This window comes from Nannospalax galili, unplaced genomic scaffold (assembly GCF_000622305.1).
Source record: "Nannospalax galili isolate Female #2095 unplaced genomic scaffold, S.galili_v1.0 scaffold239, whole genome shotgun sequence".
NCBI classification, from domain to species: domain Eukaryota; kingdom Metazoa; phylum Chordata; class Mammalia; order Rodentia; family Spalacidae; genus Nannospalax; species Nannospalax galili.
The window spans coordinates 20274-43541 of NW_008343017.1; the positions used below are offsets into that span (position 1 = coordinate 20274).

Here is a 23268-nt window from a genome sequence, read left to right on the forward strand (position 1 = left end):
AGGAAGACCAGTCCCAGAATTCATCTTCAACTCTGAAGATGAGTTAACATATTGAACCTATAACCAACTGGAGTTCAACTTTTTTTTCAAACCATTTTCAGGCCTTTAGAGGTCTGAAAGCAACACAAACCGGACCGAGAATGTCAAAATCAAAATGCTTCAAAGCCAGCAAAACAAAGAGATACTTTAAAGCAAACACTATGAAAACAAACCCAAACCAAAAGGATCCTCAAACAACCAGATACTCTTTTGGTCTTTGAGACAGGATCTCCCTGTAACCCCAGCTGGCCTGAAGCTCACTATGCAGACCAGGCTAGTCTTGAACTCAGAGATCCGCCTGCCTCTGCCTCATGAGCACTGGGATTAAAGGCATGCACCACCACACCTGGCTTCAGATACTATTTTGTATAAACAACTAGCACTTGAAAGTTTTGTCAAACATTTAATAGACCTAGAAACATTATCCAGCAAATTTAAAGATATTTAGGGTACCCAAATCTATAAAGCCTTTGAATGTACTATCAAAATATCCTTTTTTATAAATTTGCACATGTATTTTAATTAGACATGCCAAAATAAATCAAAGTAAAATCAATAATCTTGTGTACAATAAATGAATGAAAATAATAACTGAAGTGGCCAGTCTGCTTTGGTGGAAACATATGAGGACAATGATCACAGACACACATGACAGAACTACTTGATATCTCAACACACACACAAGAAAACTTATAGACATACATGACATAATTACATGAAATCCCAAACACATTGAAAAGGATTATCATAGACACACATGACATAATTCCATACAAACTAGGCGCACCCAAAACACAAAAATCAAGGAGTTTGATTCAGATGGTCTTTTGCATGTAAGGCACTCATCCTTTAAAGGTAGATCAGAGAACACTTCCTCCATAATCTCCTCATAGCTATGAGGAAGTTCTCCCTCCTCTTCTGTTAAGCATGAGGCTGGGTTTTAGGGTTCAGGTAGCCTCCATCAAGACTCAGGAATTCTGGTCCAGCATGGCCAGATTTCAAGTCACTGAACTTCACAGAAAGTTTTATTTTAGAGTTTTATCTTAATGCCATAATTTCCTGCATAGCCTAGTTTAAAGTTGTCCATCATCACCTGGAGGAAAGCCTGGGACTGACACCTGGACTGGGAGGAACCCATCTGAAATTTTATATGTGCCTAGGATGTATGTAATGTGTGCATAGGAGGGGGTGGAGAGTGTTAGTCTCCCTCATTCAGATGCCTTCCTGGCCGGCCACCTCTTGGTGACTTAAGAGGTCTTACCTTGGGGCCACAAGTATAATCCCCATGCTCAGTCACCTGAAGGTTAGTGCCCATTTAGGTTACATGACCTCAGCGGAACCACAGGGTGAGGCCCAGTCAGATTCTGTGGCTTCGCAGAGCCTTGGAACCATTACTTTCACTCTTACATTCACACACAATCATTCAGAGTTTAAGACAGCTCCTTAGTTATTCCCACTAAATTCCTGTTCTGCCTAAAACAGGGCCAGGACCTTGGAATCACATCAAGGTTTGGTTGTGGCCCAGTTTGCTGCCTGATTCCTGATCCTGTTTTACCTTAAATGGGGCCAGCACTTCAGAATCATGTTGAGGTTTAGTTTTGGTCCCCTTCACTCCTGTACATTCCAATGGGGTAGCACTCTTAGACACACTCCAACCCATGATGAACACAGATACAAGACCAAAACACAGTATAAGACAAGCACAGACAAATAACATCAATCAGATTATTGCTAAGTCTAAATTCCAGAAAAATGACTGGACTTTAAACTTTGCAGCCAGGCGGGTCTAGGGCATCCCCTCTGATACCTGACTAGGGGGAGTTTTGCTGCATCCAGCTTCCCACCTAGTATGTCTGATCAGAACCCAGAATCAGATGGCGGAAACTGACGGCTAGCCAAAGCCAGATGAGAAACCAAAATGAAAGTGGTTTCTTGAGCACACTGTTACCTTGCCAGTGGTGTGGAGGGAGAGACCAGAGGGCTGGCTGGGGAAACAGAAGCAGCTGGGACTGATGCAAATCCCCTTTCAGGGAGTTGGCCAATACTGCCTGGCAGCTGAGACTGATGCAGGTCCCCTCCTGGGGAGTCCTCAGAATGCTTCCTGGCAGCCAGGACTAATGCAGGTCCCTTCCAGGGGAGTTTCCCAAAACTTCTGGGCTCAGTAGTCCTCTGGATCTCGGTGGGACCTTCAAATGTTATAGGCTGGATTCTGAATAAAAATCACCAACACCACTTAATTGAAAGCAGCAAGGCAAAATTTTTATTTAAGGCTGACCAAGCTGCCTATGTCAAGAATAGAAGCAGCCTAGAACATCAGTCAGCCAGAATATTTATAGGAAAACAGGAAGCAGAACAAGTGGGCCAATCAGGTTTATACAATACAGCAAAATTTGAACATAGAAAACTTATAATTTACCAATCAACTATTGGTCATTGTGCAGACACGGACTTGGGTAAGTGAAACAAGAACTGCTGGCCTAGATTACAATACCCTGTGGCATGCAGTCAGGCCCTTTCTTGGAATTCAAAGTTGCTTCTCCCTTCTAGGTATCTTTCATAAGTAGGGTAAAGGGCACTTCTCCTGAAATGGCTGCTTTGGGAAAAATGGAATAACTTAGGCTAGGTTAGTTTAGCTGAGATAGTTCATTTTCTACTGCTGTGATCAAACACCATGACCAAGGAACTTACAGAAGAAAGATTTTGTTGAGCTTAGTTGTTACAAAGAGATAAGAGTCCATCATGGTAGGGGCAGGCATGGCAGGAGGAAGCAGGAGGCATCCAGAGAAGAAAACTGAGCACTCACCTCTTCAAGCAGGCACAGGAAGCAGACAGAAACAGGAAATGGAACAAGGCTAAAAACTCTTGAGGTCCATCTCCAGTGATGAGCTTCCTGTAGCATGGCTGCACCTCCTAAACCTCCACCAACTGGGGCCAAGTGTTCAAATACTTGGAACCTATGGGGGGCAGTCTCATTCAAACCACCACACACAGCCCATGTCACAGAGTGATTGTACTGTAGTGCCACAGAGGCTTTCATCATGATGCTTACAGTAGCTTGACTTGAGAGGGTATGGATGCTTCTGAAGCTAGTTGCTCAGAGACATCCCAGTGCCACTGCCATGCATCACTTGGTATACTGTCTTTCCTTTACCTTTAAAGGTATGAGTAATTCATACACACCAAAACACCCACTTAGTTCAGTGTATCCTTAAGGAAATAACACACTCAAAAAGGGCACAAAACATATCCATCACCCCAGAAAGTTCTTCCTTGTTTTTTCCAGAACACACTGTCCTCACTCAACCCATCCTAGAGATGTCTACTTTCTGATTTTATGTCCATGGCATTCTCGTTTTATTTCCACCATCTATTAACTTTTTCTTCTAAGCTACCTAATGGTATATACTTAAATAAACAATCAATCTGTAATTACTATGCATAGAGTGCAGAAAAGAGACTTGATGTTCTCTATTTTTTTCATTTTCTTGTTTCTTTGGTTTCTTTTATTTTTACAATATGCTTCCACTTATTTATTTTGGTCTTAGTTTATTCTTTTTCTAGCATCTTATGTAAAAGCTTAGATGATTTATTTAACCCTTTCTTCAACTATAATCATCATTTACATGATTACTAATTACCTGTGGTTTCTTCTTTTGCTCATCTTGTTTACAGGTGTGTTTCTTAGTCTCTGGAAGTGAGGATTCTTCTGGCTTTCTTGTTGTTATTGATTTCTAATTTAATACTCTTGTGGCCATAGCCTAATTGCTGTATGATTTTGATTCCTTGATTGTTATTGAGAGCTCCCTCCCATATATTTGGTCTGGTTAGATGTACATAACATATGCCCTTTAAAAGAATGTTTTTCTGAAGTGACTGGGGACAGGGTTTCATTTTGAGTTTATCACCCTGCTCTGCTACTCTGAACTCCCTCTTCCTACATTGTAGATATTTTCCTCTCCCTCCTTGGGACCTGATGCCAGATGCACACTGGCTCAGGGAAGGAAGACTCTGTGCACTGTGGAGCAATTTGTTCATTAGCTTATGATATTTGGTTTTGCTGTGATCTTGAGGCTCATTTGGCAACACCAGGTACATTTGGTACCTTTGTCTGCTATATCAGATGTAAAGTAGCTTAAAGACCCCTGATTGCCCTTAAGACCAGGGTGTTTATTTCTCAGCTGTAATAGTGGCTGAGGATGGTAGATGAAAACTAATATTTGTCTGAGAATTACATTTAGCCAAAGAGTCAGTAGAATAAACATTTGGACTCTCTGAGTGGAATTGATATATATGAACCCTAAAGGAAGTGAGAAAAAGAAAAGGAGTAAGAACAAAAGGGATCATGATATCACTTTCCTTTTCAAACTAATGAAGTATGACTTATGTTCATTCACCTGTTTTAAGTGTAGTTGAGTTTTTTTCAGTAAAATTAAACATGTCACCATAATCCCATTTTAGGATATTTTTATTATCCTCCCAAAAGATCTCTTATACCACTTAGCTACCACTCTGTGTTCTCAGCCCCTAGCTCTAGACATCCCTTAATCAAGCTTTTGACTCTGAAAATTTGCCATTTTTGGACATCAGAATATTAGGTGCTGCACTCTACCCAGTTGTACAGATATTTACATTTGGTCTTTCACTCACCAGTTGATAGATAATTCAACTGTTTTTATTTGGGGGACAATTATGGAGAAGGCCCTGATAGGCCATTGCATGAAGCTGTGAAGATGAAGCCTGGTTGGCAATGGAGACCCCAAGAAGATGTTTGTGATGCCAGAGCTGTGAGGCATCTGCCAAGAAGACCTGCATACAGGGAGTGGTACAAGCACAAGAGAGAGATGTGTGTTGCATGCAGCAAAGCTAGAGAGGCTGAGCCATCTAAGCCCTTTGGAAGTAAAGTCCCAGAAGTTTGATGTGGAGCTACTGGAGTTGGTGTTTGCTCTGCTGGTTTTCAGTCTTGTTTTGGTCCAGTATTTTCTTACTATGCCTCCATTCCTCCCTTTTGGAATGGTAATGTGTATTCGGTTCCACTGTATGTTGGGAGTATGTAATATGTCTTTTGATTTTATAGAGGCTTACAGTTAAGATATTTACTGGAGTGTCAGAAGAGACTTTGGACTGTTGACTTTTAAATAGTATTTAGACTGATAATGACTATGGGGACTTTTAAAGTTGGACTAAATGCATTTTGCATTTTTATATGGTCATGAGCCTATGGAGGCCAGGGGTGGAATATGGTGGTTTGAATGAAAATGTCCCCCAATGGCTCCAAGTATTTGGACATTTTGTCCCCAGATGATGGCACTGTTTTGGGAAGTTTTAGAAGGTGTGGCTATCCTGGAGGAAGCATGTCACTGGGGGTGGGCTTAGAGAGTTCTTAAGCCTTTCCAGGTCTCCAGTTACTTTCTTGTTTCCTGTGCCTGCATGATGATGTGAGAGCTTCGCTTCTGCTGCTCCTGTTCCAGCCATCTCCAGCCACCATGCCTCCTTGCCGTGATGGACTGTAATTCCCCTGGAACTGTAAGCTCAAATAAATTCTTCCTTCTATAAGTTGCTTTGGACAATGTTTCAGCTACAGCAACAGAAAAGTGACTGATACATACCTGTAGAGAGGAGGGGGGATAAAAAGTGTGGGAAGAAGATAAGCAAGAGTAGGGAGAAGAGAGTAAGCAGAATATGTGTGTGTGTTTGTGTGTGTGTGAAATTGTCAAGAACAAGTTTAATCAATAAAAACTAAAATTAAAGCTAGTGAAAGACTTTCTAGTTATAGACTTGAGTTACTATCTAGGGTAACACAATTTGTTGAGGAGAAGCAACAATCATATTCCCAGTCAAGGGATGGCAGTCAGGAGATTCCCAAGTATTTGAAGGGTACTTGAAAAGCCAATTATCATAAATTAAGAAGAATGCACTGTACTTATCTCTATAAATGGAGGCTTGGGGTCATTGTGTTTTTGCTTCTGTGAGCACAACTTAACTGTCTTTACTAGCAAGGCTCTAGAAGTGAGGAAAGAGAAATCAGTAATTCTTTTTTACATTTATTTATTTTTCTTTTTAAAAAATTATTTATTTAATAACCACATGTTTAGAAGAAGCATTTCTGTAGGAAACCAGGATGCCAGGCCCTAGGGTAATATGAGCTTAAAACTTTTAAGTCCAGGCTGCATTCTCTGCTAAAGGGAGGGGCACTGAAAACAGTAGCTCTGATAACCCCTGTCTTGCAGAACACTGTGAGACTGGCAGGAGAATGCAGCCAGGTCATAAACGCAGGCTCCTTGCTCTGTGGGAAAGTGTACTAAACAAATAACTCAGCTATCATTAACTAAGAGATTAGGTGAGGTTAAAGGTTTACTCCTGATCTAAGAGCTAAAAGTTTACCATGCTTTTAACTCTAAGAAAGAACACATAATAAATTACCGGACAAGCGTTGGTAACCTTGAGTAAAAGTTTAAGTATCCTTCTGGGCCAACTAACAGACTATATGTCCTGTTTCTTTGTACTCTGAATCTTTGTATGTGACTGCCATATCCCACGTGACTGCCAGTTCCTTGCAATGTATAAAAACCATCTGAATTTTGTAATAAATGGCTTGTTGTAAAGACACAAGTTCCAGGGTTCAAGACTCTGTTGCCGGTAGGTATCACCCTTCATGACAGCGAGGTTCCCCACCAAGCAAGGCACACTTGGATCACCTGATATATTTCATTGCAGCATTATCATGTTCAATAACAGTTTGCAGAGCAAAAATGCAACTCTTTCAAAACTGGCTGTAAATTTTTAGATTGACAGTTGAATTAATACAGTTATACAATATTGAACTCAGTATAAACCCTATAAGACATAAAATTGAATGAGATTTTAACCTTTAAAAAATATCTCCATTTCATTTGAAAATATTCTGTTTCATACAGAAAAGCTCACGTTTAATTCAACTAACACTTAGATATCTTCACATGCGTCTCTAATCTCTATGTATCTGATTATTACTAGTCAAAATTGGGAGCTTTCTGAGATCCTTGGCACCTGAACATGGATATAAAGGTAGATTTCAATGGTAACTTTTTTTACCTCTACTAATTAACATGAAGAAAAATTTTATGCTTTTTCCTCAAATATAACTCATTATTTTATTTAAATGAATTTATTGAGAATTTCATACATGCATATAAGGTATTTTGATCAAATCCATGCTCATCCCTCCCCTCCAACTCCTTCCATATCTCCCCATCACTTTTTTTCTGGTAACTTCATGTACTCTTTCTTCTTCTTTGATTGATTTATTTATTTTTATGGGACATTTGGCTTCTCTAACATTCTCCCCTCTGAAGAGGTATCCATAAAATCTTTTAAGGATTAGATTCAAGCTCCCAAATACTTTGGGCATTTTTAGCCTTTGGAACAGAGTATGTTGCTAAGAGGCCCAAGGACATTTTGACTTTTATCCCAAGGACATTTTGACTTTCTTTGGGGTTAAATTTTTTTATTTAATAACCACATGATTAAAATAATCATTTCATTACAGCTTTAACATATTCAGTAACACATTCTAGAGCAAGGATACATCTCTTTCAGATGTGGCTGTATTGGGGGTCTTTTTACCCTAATTGCCTAGTCAGTTCTTACCTCCTATTCTTATCACACCATCCTCTGAAGAGGTTACCCAAATTGCCGATAGGGAATCTAGACAGAGACCACTCTGGCTTCTTCCATGCTGAACAGGGATGCAGGGTGAGGCAATTTGAGTACCCCTTCAGTGGGTCTATCTAAAAAGACTCCCAAATGCATAAATTTTATCTTTAGGGGGGAAAAGAAAGTCCTTGAATCATAACTAAGAGATGTGAAGGAGAAGTAAAGGCAAGAGTATTTAGTATTGTAAGTTATAGATGGGGAACTAGAAAAAAGTCAGAACATGGCAATTTTCAAATATTCATATTGTGAGAGTCCACTGAAATTTTTTGACAAGGGCTTCCCAAAACATCCCTCTATTGGATTCTTCCTCATTTTTCTTTTGTATTCCAAGGCTGGACTCCAGAGTGATAGATTCAGGATTTGTTTTCAGGTATTTTGATAGCTGTTGGAGTGGTTAGAATCAGTGTCAGTTCCCTCTCAAAGGAGAAGTCTAGGTTCTAAAAATCTAGTTCCTGTCCCTTACTGATTATTCTGCCTCCTAGTTCTCTTGAGGGAGACATCACATGGATGCTCTTCAAATTTGTATTTCAGAAGCTGATAAAGATGACGTGGTAGCTATCTTCTAAGCTAGCTCTCAAATGCCTCATATTCACACCTTTCTATAATCCTTTCCCTTGGAGTGTGGTCTCTGAACCCAGTAACTTGTTACTAACAAATACAATATAGCAAACATGAGGGAATGCATCCCCATGATTCAGCTTGAAAAGACTGCGACTTTCTTCTGGCTTGCTGAGTCTCTTCCATTAGCTTTGATGAAGTAGGCTGCCATGTTGTAGAGGGCACTATAGCAAAGAACTGAAGGTAGCCTCTAGCTGATAAGGAGGAACTTGACTTTCAGGAAGCTAAATGTTCTAATAACTGTAAATGAGGGTGGAAGCAAATCTCCATCACTATATGAGTCTTTAGATGAGATCTCAACCCTGTGTATCATGTTGGTTGCAATCTCATGAGAAAGCCTAAATCAAAAGACCCAGAGAAGTTATACATTGGTTTCTGATGCTTAGAGACAATGGAGTAATAAATATGTGCTAGGTTTGGGGCAGTTTGTTACTAATAGAAAAGAATATAGTTAGCAATAGAAAACTAATACAGGTGGAGTCTCATGTGGTGATGGAATGTTGATCCAGTGACTGAACACAAGCAGAGTATAACATCACAAAATATCACTGTAGAGTCCCAGCCATGTGTCCTCTGTCTGTGGGCTATTTGATGTGAAATCCTATGGGGCATAAGTCAGGAGAGAGCTGAGATCAATTTTTGATTCTAGATGTGGTCTTTAGTACATCATGTTTAGTGGCAGACACCAGGGTGAGGCGTATCCAGATTTCACCCAAAATATGAAGGAATGAGTTTGGAGCTCTAGCAATCCCAGAAAACACAGAAAAAAATGTAGAACTCAGAATTCCAGAGGTTCTCTTGGGGAATGTCCTTTAGAACAGCTTTGAGAGTTACACACTAATTTCAGCTACTGATTTGATTTGTATCTCATGTCACTCAGAACCCATGGATTTACTTGGTAAACATCTGGCCTTAAGCTTCCTCAGGGAAAAGTTCATGTTTCCTTTGTGTCCCCAAATGTGTGGTGAATAGGTTTAGTCTCTATTTGTCACTTTTATTAATAAATTAGTGGTGAATATGTGGATGTCAAATGACCACATGTATGCCTTCCAAAGTGTCCTAGCCTGTTTTGTACTTCTGTGACATGAACACTAGAGACTGGATAATTTACAATGAACAGAAAGGTATTGTCTCACAGTATGAACTGGGAGGTCCAGGACTGAGGGTCTCCATCTGGCAAGGACCAGCTTGCAGTATCATCCTCTGGGACACAAGCAAAGAAAAGATGAGGAAAGGGCAAGAGGACACCAGAATGAACCTTATACAAAGAACTTGCTCCCTTAGTAACGAATCTACTCCAAAAAACAGTGACGTTAACCCATTTATGGGAGCATATTGTAACCTAATCACATTTAATTAGCCCTTACCTCCCAACACTGTTGCATTAAGGATTAAGTTTCCAGCACATGATGTTTTGGAAGCACATCAAACTGTAGCAAAAGGCCAGCTCTAAACTTTCTAGAAGTTAAATATAAACCAGACTCGACTTCTTCCTCTTTAATAACACTAGAAATCTTTGCTGCATTGTGGTTGCTAAGTTGATATGTGGCCAAGTGGGGGATAAGAACTTGCAATTCTATGGGATCCAGTTAGAGAAGAGCAGGAATTTTAACTAATCCCAGAATGGTTGATGCAAGTGACATGCTAAACAGATTATTATAATTGACCATGCCTAGATATACACATTTTTATAGACGCAAAATACTCTTCTGTTGACTTAAAAGCTTTGAGTAATAATTATCTGAGATGTTAGAATTTACTTGAACTGTTGATAAAAATAATCTATAATTACACACCATGCATTTATCTGACTCTAGTCCTCAATGATCTCAAGTATTCAAGATAAATTATCTGTGGGCTACATTTATTTCATAACAGAAGCCTTTTCAAAGCTCAGTATTATCCTATTTCTTTCTTTATGATAAAGGTTCCTCCCCAGTTTTGTTTTACTTGAACCATCAATAATGTGTCTGGTGGTCTAGGAGTATGAGGAAGAAGGTACAGAGTGCTTATGTACTGTTTGTGAAGACCTAGGTTTGATCTTTAGCACTGAAAAAAAAAGTTTGTTTTGGTTGTAGCGAAAGCAGAGGTAATGGAGCAGAATTGAAGGGGCAGGACAGCTCTCCATGATATCCTAGCCCAGCTCCACTATTTCTCTTCTGTATGTGCTATGAGTGGACTTCAGGGCTCTACTGTAGCCACAACTCAGCTCTGATCAGAAAAAAATCAAAGACTATATGATTCATTTTTATTTATTTTTTATCTTTTGATATGATTTAGTTTTTATTTTTTGAGTTTGTGATTTTCATACAATATAATTTGATGGCATACAAATCCCCTCCTCATCTGCACCTCCCCTCACTTCTTCACATCTAATTTACACATTATATATATATATATATATATATATTAAGGCCTAATTTATGCTCCCAGTTGTCCTTCAGTGTGGGTTCATCCACTGGAGCCTGGTTAACCTATCAAGAATCACATCCTTGAAAGAGACTGACTCTCCCCCTCCCAGCAGCCATCAGTTGCCAATATTCCCTCAGGTTGGGTTGGGATTCTTACCTACTTCTCCATGTCTATGCTGGAATTTTGTCTGGTTGAGCTTGCATGGGACTTGGGCATATTGTCACCATGGCTGTGGGTTCATATGAGTAACTGACCATCTGTCCGAAAAACTCTGTTTCCTTGTGGTCACCCACCATCTCTGGCTCTTGCAGTCTTTCTGCCCCCTTTTCCACAATGATCCCTGAGCCTTGGGAGGCAGAAGTTTGATATAGGTGTCCTACTTAGGGATAAACACTCTGCAGTCTCTTTTTCTCTGTACTTTGGCCAGTTGTGGTTTTCTGTTTGAATCACCATCTGCTACATAAGAAAGCTTCTCTGATGAAAGTTTAGAGATGCATTAATCTACGAGTTTAACAATAAGTCATTAGGAGTCACTTTAATACTATATTTAGCTGAATAATAGTATTGGGCTCTCCCCAATGGCCTGTGACCTGCTTAGCATCAGGTTTGTAGACCTGATATCAATATCAGATATGGATTCCATCCTATGAAGCAGACCTTAAATCTAATTAGAAAGTGTTTGGTTACTATCACAATATTTGTGCCACTACTGCATCGGTGGGTATATCTTTCCAGACCAGTTGTAGTTGACAGGATTCACAGCTGGGTAAGGTTGATGATTACCTTTTTCTTCCATTAGCATGCATAATACCTTCCAGCTCTATGAAAGCTGGCCAGCAGAGATGAGGTTTTGAAGTCAGTACTAGCTTGATTTCTCCTTGTTTGTTCTACAGCTCATATATATTTTTTAAAGCAGAAAGGAGTCAATGCAAAAACACAGTTCTTGCCTCAAAGTGACTGATAGTTTATTCTAGAATGAAATATGAGTGATCCTGGCACAAGAACACAGGTCAGGTTTCCTTGAATACAGTGTTCTACCGTGGAACTGGTTATATGCGATTTAATTAGTTATGGAACAAAGAAAGCCATAAATCAAAGTGTTTATCAAATACATTGGTAGAGTTCTCAGGAAGGCAGTTTACAGGGAAAGCAGGGAAAACTTTGCTGCAAATTTTAGACAATATTGATGATGTTCTTAGATTTGGAACTGGTGAAATGCAGTGGTCTGCAAGAACACGCTATAAAGTTTTTTGATAGTCATAAGGATGTTAGGTCAGATTCAGGTGTGAGTAATGGATGGCTTTCAAAAGGACTAAAAGTAGCCCAGAATAATTTGACTCTGGCCTGTAACAATGTAACTTTCTACAACCTTAAAGTTTAGTCATTCAGCATTGTGGAAGTGGTAGTTTTGGTCAAGGTGTGGTCTTGTCCATAATTGTTTTAGCTCTAGTACTACAAGGTAGTCTGAAGAAATTTGTATTGTTTGAGGGGACAAGGTGTTTTTTTAGGAAAGGACTTCTGCTCCAGCGTACAGCTCTCCCTCATGGATAACTGTCCTCATATTGGGCTGGGGGAGGTCACTGAGAGGTTTTGATCTTCTTAGAATCCAAGGTGACTCTAGGTTTAGGACAATGATTCATCTCTGTGCCTTCAGCCTTGAAAGGGGGATTAGATACATTCGGTAGGCAGAGTCAAACAAAAATCAGACTCAAAGGAAACAGATACAAGAGGCTTTCAGTTACCTTGTGCACTAAATGAGGAGTCAGTGCTTATTTTTTTTTACCCAAAGCAGCTTCTAAGTGCTTATGTCAGTCTTATGCACTTATGCATAAGACTTATATACTTATGTTTGAACATGGCTCAGTCTGGAAGAAATTAGGATGCTGGTCAATCTGTCTTTGTGGGTTTCTGGCTCAATGATAAACTAGTTCATGAGAAAGGGACAGGCTTTAATGTCAGGAACACATAAATAAAAAGAGCCAGAAGTTTAAGCCGGGAAGTAGATACATCACCACAGGAAGGAGCATGAGCTAGAAGACGTGCAACTGGATAAACTGTATACAGTCATCTTTCCTTTTAGATAGCTCTGTGAACATGGACTACGTTTCTTATGAGATTTTATATGCCTTTCTTTGGATCAGCATAGGCATGCTCATGCCCATGCTTCTGAGTGATGGAGAGCACCCATTTATCATTATCCTAAGATTTTGAATCTACGTATCAGAACCTGAAAGGAAGAGTAACTTAATTTTTTTTAGGTCCAGGATCTAGAAAGGCAGGAGTACCACTCACAGATATATATTCAGGAATAACTTACATGTTTAAAAAATATTTTATTTATTTATTTATTTATTTATTTTTAATGTGTATGAATGTATTGCCTGCATGTATGTTAGTGCACCTGTGTTGTGCAATGTCTGCTGAAGTCAGAAGAGGGCATTGAATTCCCTGGAATTTGAGTTCCGGGTAGTTGTTAGCTATCATGTGGGTGCTGGGATTTGAAACCAGGTCCTCTGCAAGAACAGCCAATGCTTTTAACTACTGAACCATCTCTCCAGGTCCAGAACTTATGTTTTTAAGCAAAATAATCCCGGCATCTTTGTTGAATAAATTACATTCATACCATGCACTGTTATGATTTATTCGATTTATTTGATTTTGAGAATAACTTAACCAAATTCTAAGCTGCTGAGTTCAAGGTTGAAGAGATGACCTGGCCATCATGCCTGTTTGAAGTTACTAGAGTAAGTACATATATTACAGGGAAAGTTGGAGGACAATTCATCACACAACCATTAATCAGCAGGAGAGTATGAAAAAGGTTAATTGATGAGCTTTGTGGTTGTTGGAGGATAAATGTTATCCTACTAATGTTTTCCCTGGTTTCAAGCTTTATCTGTAAAACTAACCATAAGATCATTCATCATGGAGGTCAGTGAGGACTGAGATGTTCTCACCCTGTTTCTAAGATGAGGAGAATAGTGAGACTAAAGTTATAGACTCATAAATGGAGGGACACTGAAATGAATGATGCCTGACCATAGTTCTATCATACAGAAGCACAGCCCGAGAGATAGTTTTAGAAAGTGCACGAAACTCTACTTTGTATACTATGATACTGATTCCTGAAGGGTGAAAGGGGTATGTAGCCTGGAGGATAGGCCAGAGAAGAGCAAACTCTGTCTGGTTGCATCCCCTAGGAAGTGGGCAGGTGGTATAGTTCTCTTCTGCATGAGTCTGCCACTGTCTGAGGCCATGTTCTTGGGATCTTCTGAGTAGCAGAATGTGTCTCAGACTTTAATCTTTGTAGTACTCTAACACTGTATGCTTTATTGAGAAGGCCTGTGTCTACATGGTAAAATGAATATGACCAAAATAAAGACAACTCCCTTGTCAAAGACTGGAATAATTCATTTTATCTCTAGAGTCCTTGAATATGAGTTTCAAAATTCTCCTTCTGGTACTTTTCTCAGAGGTTTGGACTGTGCAAAAAAGACGTTAGGCAACAGACTGTAAGATTCCTATAACATCCTATGTCATAAACTTGAGTAATTAGGACATTCATTTGCTCTGCTGTTCTTTTTATGTGTCTGGCCTTGACCATGTAGATTAACGTTTAAAAACATTCCAAGATCCCTGAAACGGCAGACACAAGGCTACATCAGGATAACCATTGTCCCACATTTCTTTTTGAAAATACATTTTAATTTTAATTGATACATAGTAACTGCACATATTTATGGTATAGTGTGACATCAATATATGAACAATGTACATAACAATCAGATGAGGGTAACTGGTGTATCACATCAGACATAAATAATTCCTTTCTGTTGGACCATGACTATTCTGATATATTCAATTAACTTAATCAACTATAGTTATCCTGTAAAACATTAGATATTATTCCTTCATTCAAATGTACTGTAGACCTTTTAGCTTTCTTCTCTCCAGCTGGCTCTCCTTTTGAGGGTGCAGGGCTCAAACACTGGATAGGGTGGGCTCCAGGCAGGATGGCATTGCATATCATGCTGAGAGTTTGGCTGACTCCTGTGGGTAATCTCAGCAGTTCCTTACAATCTAGAGAACTGAATCAGGTCCTGACTGATCTCACTGACCGATCGGCAGCCTGAAAGAATCACACAATTAAAAGCTCATTTCTCAGCAGGTGAGATGGCTCAGCAGGTACAGGGGTTTGCATGGAGACCTGATGACCGGGTCCCACAAGGTCACAAGGTGGCAGAGAGAATGGACTCCCAAGAGCTGTCCTCTGATCTCCATACCTCGCTCCCCTCTCCTCCCCTCTCCTCCTCTCTCCCCTTCTCCCCCCCCCTCTTTCTCTCTCTCACTCCATGGGCATGGAATAATGCAGCAGAAATATGTCTTTGATCAATGAATGATCCCAGTACTACTTGTGTCGTGTTTTAATGCATCCAGATCAAAATTTTAGAGTGAAAACACAAACTCTGTAGTTTAACATTTCAAAAAATCCCCGCCAGTGTGCATTAACTATCCTTGGCCTGTCAGTTCTGACAGGGTGTGTGTGCATAGGCATTATGATGCAGGGAGGATGAGGCTCAAGGACAGAAACAGACGTGTGAGGATCCCAAAGAGCCAACACCTTTTAGGGGGAGGGTCTGGCAAAGGGAAGATCCTTGTTTGGCAGATCTTATTCAGTATATGAAATGAAGACTATAGCTGACCTTCCACACAGGGATGGAAAGAGGGACAAGGAAGAAGTGGAACTAGCATGGCAGTGTGGAGAGCTGTGAGCACAGACAGGCAGTGAGAGGTTCCTGGTGTGGTGACGGGAGAGGGCTGAAAGAGTTTCCTTAATCGGCTGTGTGGTATTGAACTGAAGAAGGTGCTGCCAGGAACAGAACATCAGCAAAATGTGTTACAGAAATGTAACTAATGAGAGGTTCATTTCCTAAAATTCAAAACGCAGCAAAATGTTGAATCTCACACCTGGGTGAATGGGGCTGTGATCTTTAGACAGCCTACAAATTGAACCAAATTTAACACTGGCCTTGAGGAAGGCTTCTCTTTTCCCGTCAGAGAACCGTGCTCGATCTCTGGCCAGGATGTGTATCTCCCGTTCTCTCTTCTGGGCAGCTACGAAGCCCAGCGAGTGTTAATCAGGGGGGAGGACTGCCTCTACTGCTCTCTAGGCCTTCCATCTTAAGCTCCAAATCAGTAGAAAACTTCAAAACACTTACCTGCAAGGGTCATAGTCGTGTGGAACTCAGTTTTTAAAATGTCCAAAATTTTCTCCACACCGTGTTCACCCTGCTCCCAAGACAAAAATGGAAGTGGGGGAGACAGAGCTTAGAAGACACATTTTGACCATCTGCTGGGTACAAATTGTGTCTATAGTGAGAACTGTTGTGGGGGAAGATGGAGGCATCTATGACAGAAGAATTATGTAGGAAATAAAAGAAAACAAAAGCAAAAAGGTAAGAATGGGGGTTCTTGGAACATCTTGGAACCCAATTCAGAAGGTGCAGGTGAGGTAAACTGCCTTCAGGCATTTGGGAAACGTTTATGTTTGGAAGATGGATTTCAGAGATTGACGGGAAAGAACGGAGCGCTCTGTATCTCCTTGCTCTGGCTGTGCCATTCTTACCTCGCAGGCAAGGCCCCAAAGGATTGGTCTCCCAAGAAAAACGCACTTAGCCCCAAGGGCCAACGCCTTCAACACATCGTTGCCAGTTCGAACCCCGCCATCCAGGTACACTTCAATTTTCCCTCTGACAGCGGCCACCACTTCTGCCAGCGCATCGATCTGTAAAAGAGATACACGTGTGGCTGCAAGTATTTCTGTTTTGACTCTCAGGAGTCATGGGATGTATGTCCTCTCGAAGGGGAATCAGGAAGTTCAAGCACAGGCCAGCTCCTTTACAAGTCCTTCTTCGCCAGTCCAGCTCTCCTCTGACTTTTAAAACCATCTACAGGTTGGAAGAAATGCTTGGCTCCTGTTTACATACTTGGGGATATTTCCCATTCATAGTGTTCACTTTAGTAGATTTAACAGATTAGAGAATCTGTTGCATGTTAATTTTCTTCTATTTCCTTTTTTTCTAAGATGGAATAGTTAGAAATGCTCCCTGCTGCTTAGGAACTAAGTCTTCTTAGCAGAATAAACATACACAGACACTCAGACACACACACAGAGCAACACACAGACACACACATATGCACATACACACAGACACACACAGATACACACAGACACACACAGACACATACAGACACACAGACACAGACATATACAGACAAATACACACAGACACATACACACACAGACATAGACACATACACACACAGACACACAGACATACAGAAACACACACACACACACACACACACACGATCTGAGTGTTTAGACATCATCCTGTCTTGAGAGACTGAGCTGCAACATCATTTCTTAAATCGCTGTGAGTGGCCAGCCAGTCTCTACTTTCCTCATGTCCTGTTAATTTTCCTTGTCTTTTTTATCTTGCCTTAGGAAGCAGCAGGCATGATTATGCTTTTCAATTCACCTGTTTAAAAACTATTTTAGCCAGATGTGGTGGCACATGCCTTTAGTCCCAGCACTTGGGAGGCAGAGGCAGAAGGATCTCTGTGAGTTCAAGGTTGACATAATGGGTTCCAGGTCAGCTGGTAATACAGGGAGACCCTGTCTCTTGGGCCTTAACAGGGATGACAGAGTACATGGGCTCCAGTGGGAGGGCCATGGGAGAGTGCTGCTGGGGACAGGAGTATAAAGATTATTAAGATTGTTTGAGATGTTCTGTATGAAATACACAAAAAAATCAATAAGAACAATTAAAAAAAAACAACAAAAAACGAAAAAAAAATCTCCCAAAGAACAAACTATTTTATTAACATGGCTTTCTTTAAGAGGTGACATGATTATATTGAAAGACTTTGTATAAATGGAGAATTTGGAAAGGGAGTGAGTGGGAAACTCACATCTATGGGAACAGTGACAAATTTCACATTATTGTCAATCCACCTTTTACTAAGAGACACAGTAAAGTGTCCCTCGTTTCCTATGAGGGCCTGCCATTCCTTCACCTGTTCTCCACTAGTGAGAGCCTGGTGGGGAGGGCTGAGTGCTGTGTGCCTGAAATCTCTCTGCGTTACACGTCTTGGAGTATTGGAAAGAGTGGCTTCAGAATTTCCACTTCTTGGAATTTATCTTAAAGAAGTAATTATAATTAAGGATGTGTTAAAGATTTTAACTTTAAGAATGATTACTGGGGGCTAGAGAGATGGCTCAGTAGTTAAGAACACTGACTATTCTTGCAGAGTACCTAGGTTCAGTTCCTAGCACCCACAGGACAGTTGACAACTGTCTATGACTCCAGTTGCAGGGATTCTGACACCCTCTTCTGGCTGCTGCAGGCACTGCACACACATAGTGCACATTCATTCATGCAGGTAAAATGCTCATACACATAAAATAAAAAATAAATGCATCTTTTTAAAAAGAAGGTATTGCTGGGCATGGTGGTGCATGCCTGTAGTCCCAGCACTTGGGAGGCAGAGGCAGGTGGATCTCTGTGAGTTCAAGGCCTGCCTGGTCTACACAGTGAGTTCCAGGCCAGCTGGGGCTACAGGGAGACTCTGTCTCAAAAAGACCAAAAAGAAAAAAAAAAAAGAAGGCATCAATGCATTGTTTAAAATAGTGGAAAAAATGGAAGGCAGACATGGTGGCACATGCCTGTATTTCTAGCACTGAAGAGATACAGAGAAGAAGATGGAAGATTCAAAGCTAGTGTGGGTTACATGGCGAGTCCCTGTCTCAATCAAACAACAAAGAAGAAAACCAAAGAAAGAAGCAATGAGTTAGTGGAATCGACACAGATATTTAACAATAAGGGATTGATTATATAAATTTCCCATTCATGACAAATCATTAAAAATAAGAGATATATGGGGCTGGAGAGATGGCTCAGTGGTTAAGGGCACTGACTGCTCTTGCAGAGGACCTGGGTTCGGTTCCCAGCACCCACATGGCGTCTATGCACTGTCCTTAACTCCAGTTCCAGGGGAATCTGAAGCCCTTTTCTGACCTCCATGGCATTGCACGACATGGGTGCACTCACATACATGCAGGCAATACACTCATATACATAAAATAAAAACAATAAAGAAAATATTTTAAAAAATAAGAGATATATATGGAAATAGATGTGTACTTAATATAAAAAGAAGAAAATTATAAAATATTATTAATATGTACAGTTTTTTAAACTGAAAAAGGTTTACTTGTATTGATAAGTACTAAAATATTAACAATAGTAATTGTGTTGAAATTAGAGATGATTTTTTGTTAAAATTGCTGGTACAGCCTTTCAGGAAAAGATAACATGCACAAAAACAAATTAACAGCTGATTTCCATTTAGATTCTTTCTCTCAAGTACTGGATATAGTGAACACAAATTCATGAGCTAGGGAAGAATATTACAAACTGTCATATATTTTAGTAAAAGATTCATTAGTGCATTTTAGTTCTATTTTTCAAGATTTATTTTTATTATTTTAAATTATGTATACGTGTTGTGGGGCCTGTGTACACATGAGTGCTGGTACTTGCAGACACCAGAAGTGTTGAATCCCCCGGAGCTGAACTTACAGGCAGTTGTGAGCTGCCCATTGTAAGTTCTAGGACCTGAACTCAGGTCATCTGCAAGAACAGTATGTGCTCTGTACCACTGAGCAGTCTCTCCAGTCTCCCACCCTATTTTGATAAATATTTACTAGCTTTGGCGAGGCTTCTTCCTGTGATGTGTCAGATGGAAAAGCATAGGATTACTCAGTTCTATTTGATCTGATCACAACTGACAGTAGGTGGGGCTCTCGTACAAGTTTAGTTAATATCTCTAAATTCCAGGATTCTTAACTGTAAAACAGGGATCTATATATCTTGCAGTATGGTTGCTAGGGTTAGATATGGTATACATAAAGTTTATAAAAATAGTCGCGTATATATTAGGTTATTTATTGGTAATGATTAACAAGCCTTAACATCCATAGGCAATACCTGTGGTAAGGGACAGTGGAATGTGCCAGAATGCACAAAGCTTCACTGTGCAGACACACACAGAGTACTCACACACACCCCTCTGAAGCCATCCTACTTACTGAAGCAGGAACTTCGTCAAGCTGCCTCCCACCATGGTTGGAAACAAAGATGCCTTGGACGTTATGCTTCATTGCTAACTCTGCATCTTCTTTAGTCAAAATTCCTTTAAGGATGATAGGCAATCTAGTTATGCTCTGAACCAAGGAGAGGTCATTCCAGGAGAATGACGGGTTGATGGAAGATGTCTGGACATACCGTGCAGAATTTCTCTGTAGAGAATGAAAAGCTGAGTCTTATTCCCAAGCTCTTACATCACTTGACTCACTCAAAAGGGGAGACACATTGGAGCCTGTCAGTTATAAGCTTGAAAAGAGTAATAACATACTCTTTCGCGTCACAAAATTTCTATAAAGAATTTTTATCACAATGACTTGTCTACCGACCATCAACCATGTCCTTGCTTGATAATTATGGTAGAACCTGGGGACATAATGACAGATAAGACAACCTTTTTCTTTTTTTAATTTTAAATTGCCTTTTGAAAACATTTAATTAATATTTTTTACAAATTAGGGGAAATATATTTTATTGATAACAAAAAAAAATCCTTACAGAGGTGAAAAGCACCAAAAACATAGCACCCTAACTGTTGAAGTCCAGAGCTACTTGTTTCAATCTCTAAGCTACACTGTGATTTAGGCTAATATTCAGCTTATTTTTCATTTACAAGAGAATATTTCTAATGTCTAATGGGAAAATGTCTCCAGTGTTCTGACATAGCATCATCTTTGGCTTCCCAGTTACTGAGCATTCTACCAAAGGCAAACAGGCCACTCTGCCTCCAGGTCCTATATAATAAAAGCCAGCTCTAGCCAATTCTAGAGGTAACAGAAACCTTAATGGCCACATACTGTAAGTATTCATTGCATAGCTGTAGGGATTAGTTCTTGTTGGAGAGTCTTCCACTGCTTTGAATTTAGAGGGTTTGATGGAAGGCAGGAGGAAGAACCACTGAATGAGCCTCTGTACTCCAAAGCAGGACATAATGAATGTACAAAACCACTTCTTAACAGAGAGGTGCTCTCAGAAGTGGAGTGCAGACCAGCTGAAATCAGATTCTGAAAAACGCTGCAACTACGATATGGCTGCCTGTGCTTTTCAACAACTGTCTCTGTGCTTCCATCTATCCAGCATTAGGTTGCAGCAGAAGCATTTGAGTTTATCATTCATACCCATGTATTAAAAACCAGTGCAAGTGAGACTCTTCTGAGACAGGAACACCAGCAGGGAAAGCTGAGTTTCTGGACACTGTGTAGGGTTCTCATGTAAGCGAATCCATGCTTCATTCTTTCTTTGCTCTCTTTTGTCCCAGTTTGGCAAGACTGTGTTATCTTCCACTCTGCTTTTAGTTTTTTGATGCAGGGTACCTTGGACCACTCTTTAGGAGGCAGTTTTATGCGTGAGTGGGTGATGGTATTTTTGACTGCATAAGCCTTCACATGAAATTTCTCACCTCTTTACACTAAACAAGATCTTTACCACATGGAGGAATAAATTGGTAGGCTCCTATTTAGGTAGACTTCTCTAGATTCTCACTGGATTTATAATTGAGTCCCTACTCAGGCAGAATGATTCGCGCTCCTAAATCACCAAGATTCTGTTTAGTAGTCTTTGGGATTACATTAACTCTTTTAGACAACACAAAATATATTTTCTCATAATTTGGCATAACCTAAAGACTCCCAAAACTTTATGCACTTTTGAAAATATTAAAATTTCTTGCAGTTTTCAAAAAGTTTTATATTCTCCCAATGCTAAGAAATCATAGAATCCCTCAATTATGCATCTCAGCAGACCACCAGGAGTGCTGAGCTCTGGCTTCCTTCTGGCCGCGGACTGCCTGAGAGACCCCGGATCCTGCCCCCATGTGGTGGTGAGCTTCCCCTAATTGAGCCATACCCTTCTCCCTACCTGGGATTTCATGAGGCCCTTCCCAAGGCCCCAGGGAAGACTGGCCTTGGTAGGCTAAGACTGAGATCCTAGCAGACAGCCTGAGAGGGTGGGTTTCAACCCCCATTAGTACAATGGCTCTGATCTCAGCAGACTGCCAGAGTGCCAGAGTTCTGGCCTCCCTCTGGTCTCCCTCTGGCATAGGGGCTGAGAATGCAGGGGACTGCCTGAGAGCACATGGATCCTATCTCCACGTGGTGAAGGAAGCTTGAGTGTACCTGACTGGAACCTGAATTGGGCTTTTGTGGGTATTCCAGAAGAGCTGATCTGAAGCCATCAGTTCCCTCCAAATTAAACCTGAGAGAACCTGAACCCTGTACCAACCAGCTTTACATAACCAATAAAGAAAGGATCTAGGCACCCCGATAATACAAACAGCAGCATACATCAACTTAATTCTCATATCAGAATCATAAACAACAAAAGAAATTCACATGCCAAAATCACAGTGAAAGAATAATAAAATGGAAAGCCAAAATACTATGTCCCCACCAAACTCCACCAATCCCGTAGAAGAGTTCTACAAGGAGAAACCCCTAGAGATCATCCAGGACACCAAATTAAAAAAAAAAAGTCATAAGCATGATTAAGGAATTCAACAACTTTAAAGAACACATGAACAAACAAATCAAAGAACTAAACAAAGATAGGGATAAACTTCTGAATGAATTCACAAAAGAGAAACATTGAAGAAAACTCAGGCAAAAATAAAGAAGGAAATGCAAAACTCAATAAGCAAAGTTGAAACAACAGGGGAAACCCTCACCACTAGAATGAATGAAATGGAAAACAGAATATAAACACTGGAGGATAAAGTTGAATAATTGAACCACTCAAGCAAAGATTACAGAAAATTAAAAAAAAAAAAACCACACACAGGAATGTAATATGCAAGAGATGTGGAACACCATTAAAAGACCAAATCTATGGATCATAGGAATAGAAGAAAGGTAAAGAAATTCAGGTTAATAGTGTTGATGAGATCTTAAACAGGACTGTAGAAGAGAATTTCCCCAAATTAAGGAAAGACATCCCCATGCAAATATAGGAAGCACACAGAACACCAAATCAGAAAAGAAAAACTCCCCACAACATTTCATAGTAAAAACACTAAATGTACAGAACAAAGAGAGAATACTGAAAGCAGCAAAAGTAAAACAACAAGTCACATACAAAGGAAAGCACATCAGAATTATGGCTGACTTATCAGTGCAAACTATGAAAGCCAGAAGAACCTGGACCAAGGTATTTCCAGTTCTATATAACAATAGATGCCAGCCCAGAACACTTTACCCAGCAAAAATGTTTATTATAGTTGAAGGGGAAAGAAAAATCTTCCATGACATGAATAGCCTGAAAAAATACATGTCCACATAATCAGCCCTTCAAAGAATACTTGAAC

General features: G+C 40.1%; 1 protein-coding gene across 3 annotated transcripts in view; it reads right to left on the bottom strand.

Annotated features, from left to right (window-relative positions):
- Positions 1–13388: 13388 nt before the first annotated feature.
- Hao2 (hydroxyacid oxidase 2) overlaps positions 13389–23268 on the bottom strand; it is a 30147-nt gene continuing 20267 nt past the window's right edge. For all 3 annotated transcript variants that reach the window (XM_008839010.2, XM_029566384.1, XM_029566385.1), the window contains 4 exons: positions 19916–20125; positions 16388–16546; positions 15981–16050; positions 13389–14890 (listed from right to left, as the gene is read on the bottom strand). In XM_008839010.2, the coding sequence (XP_008837232.2) occupies positions 14835–14890; positions 15981–16050; positions 16388–16546; positions 19916–20125 (495 nt within the window). In that variant the 3' untranslated portion in view covers positions 13389–14834. The remainder of the gene's footprint in view (positions 14891–15980; positions 16051–16387; positions 16547–19915; positions 20126–23268) is intronic.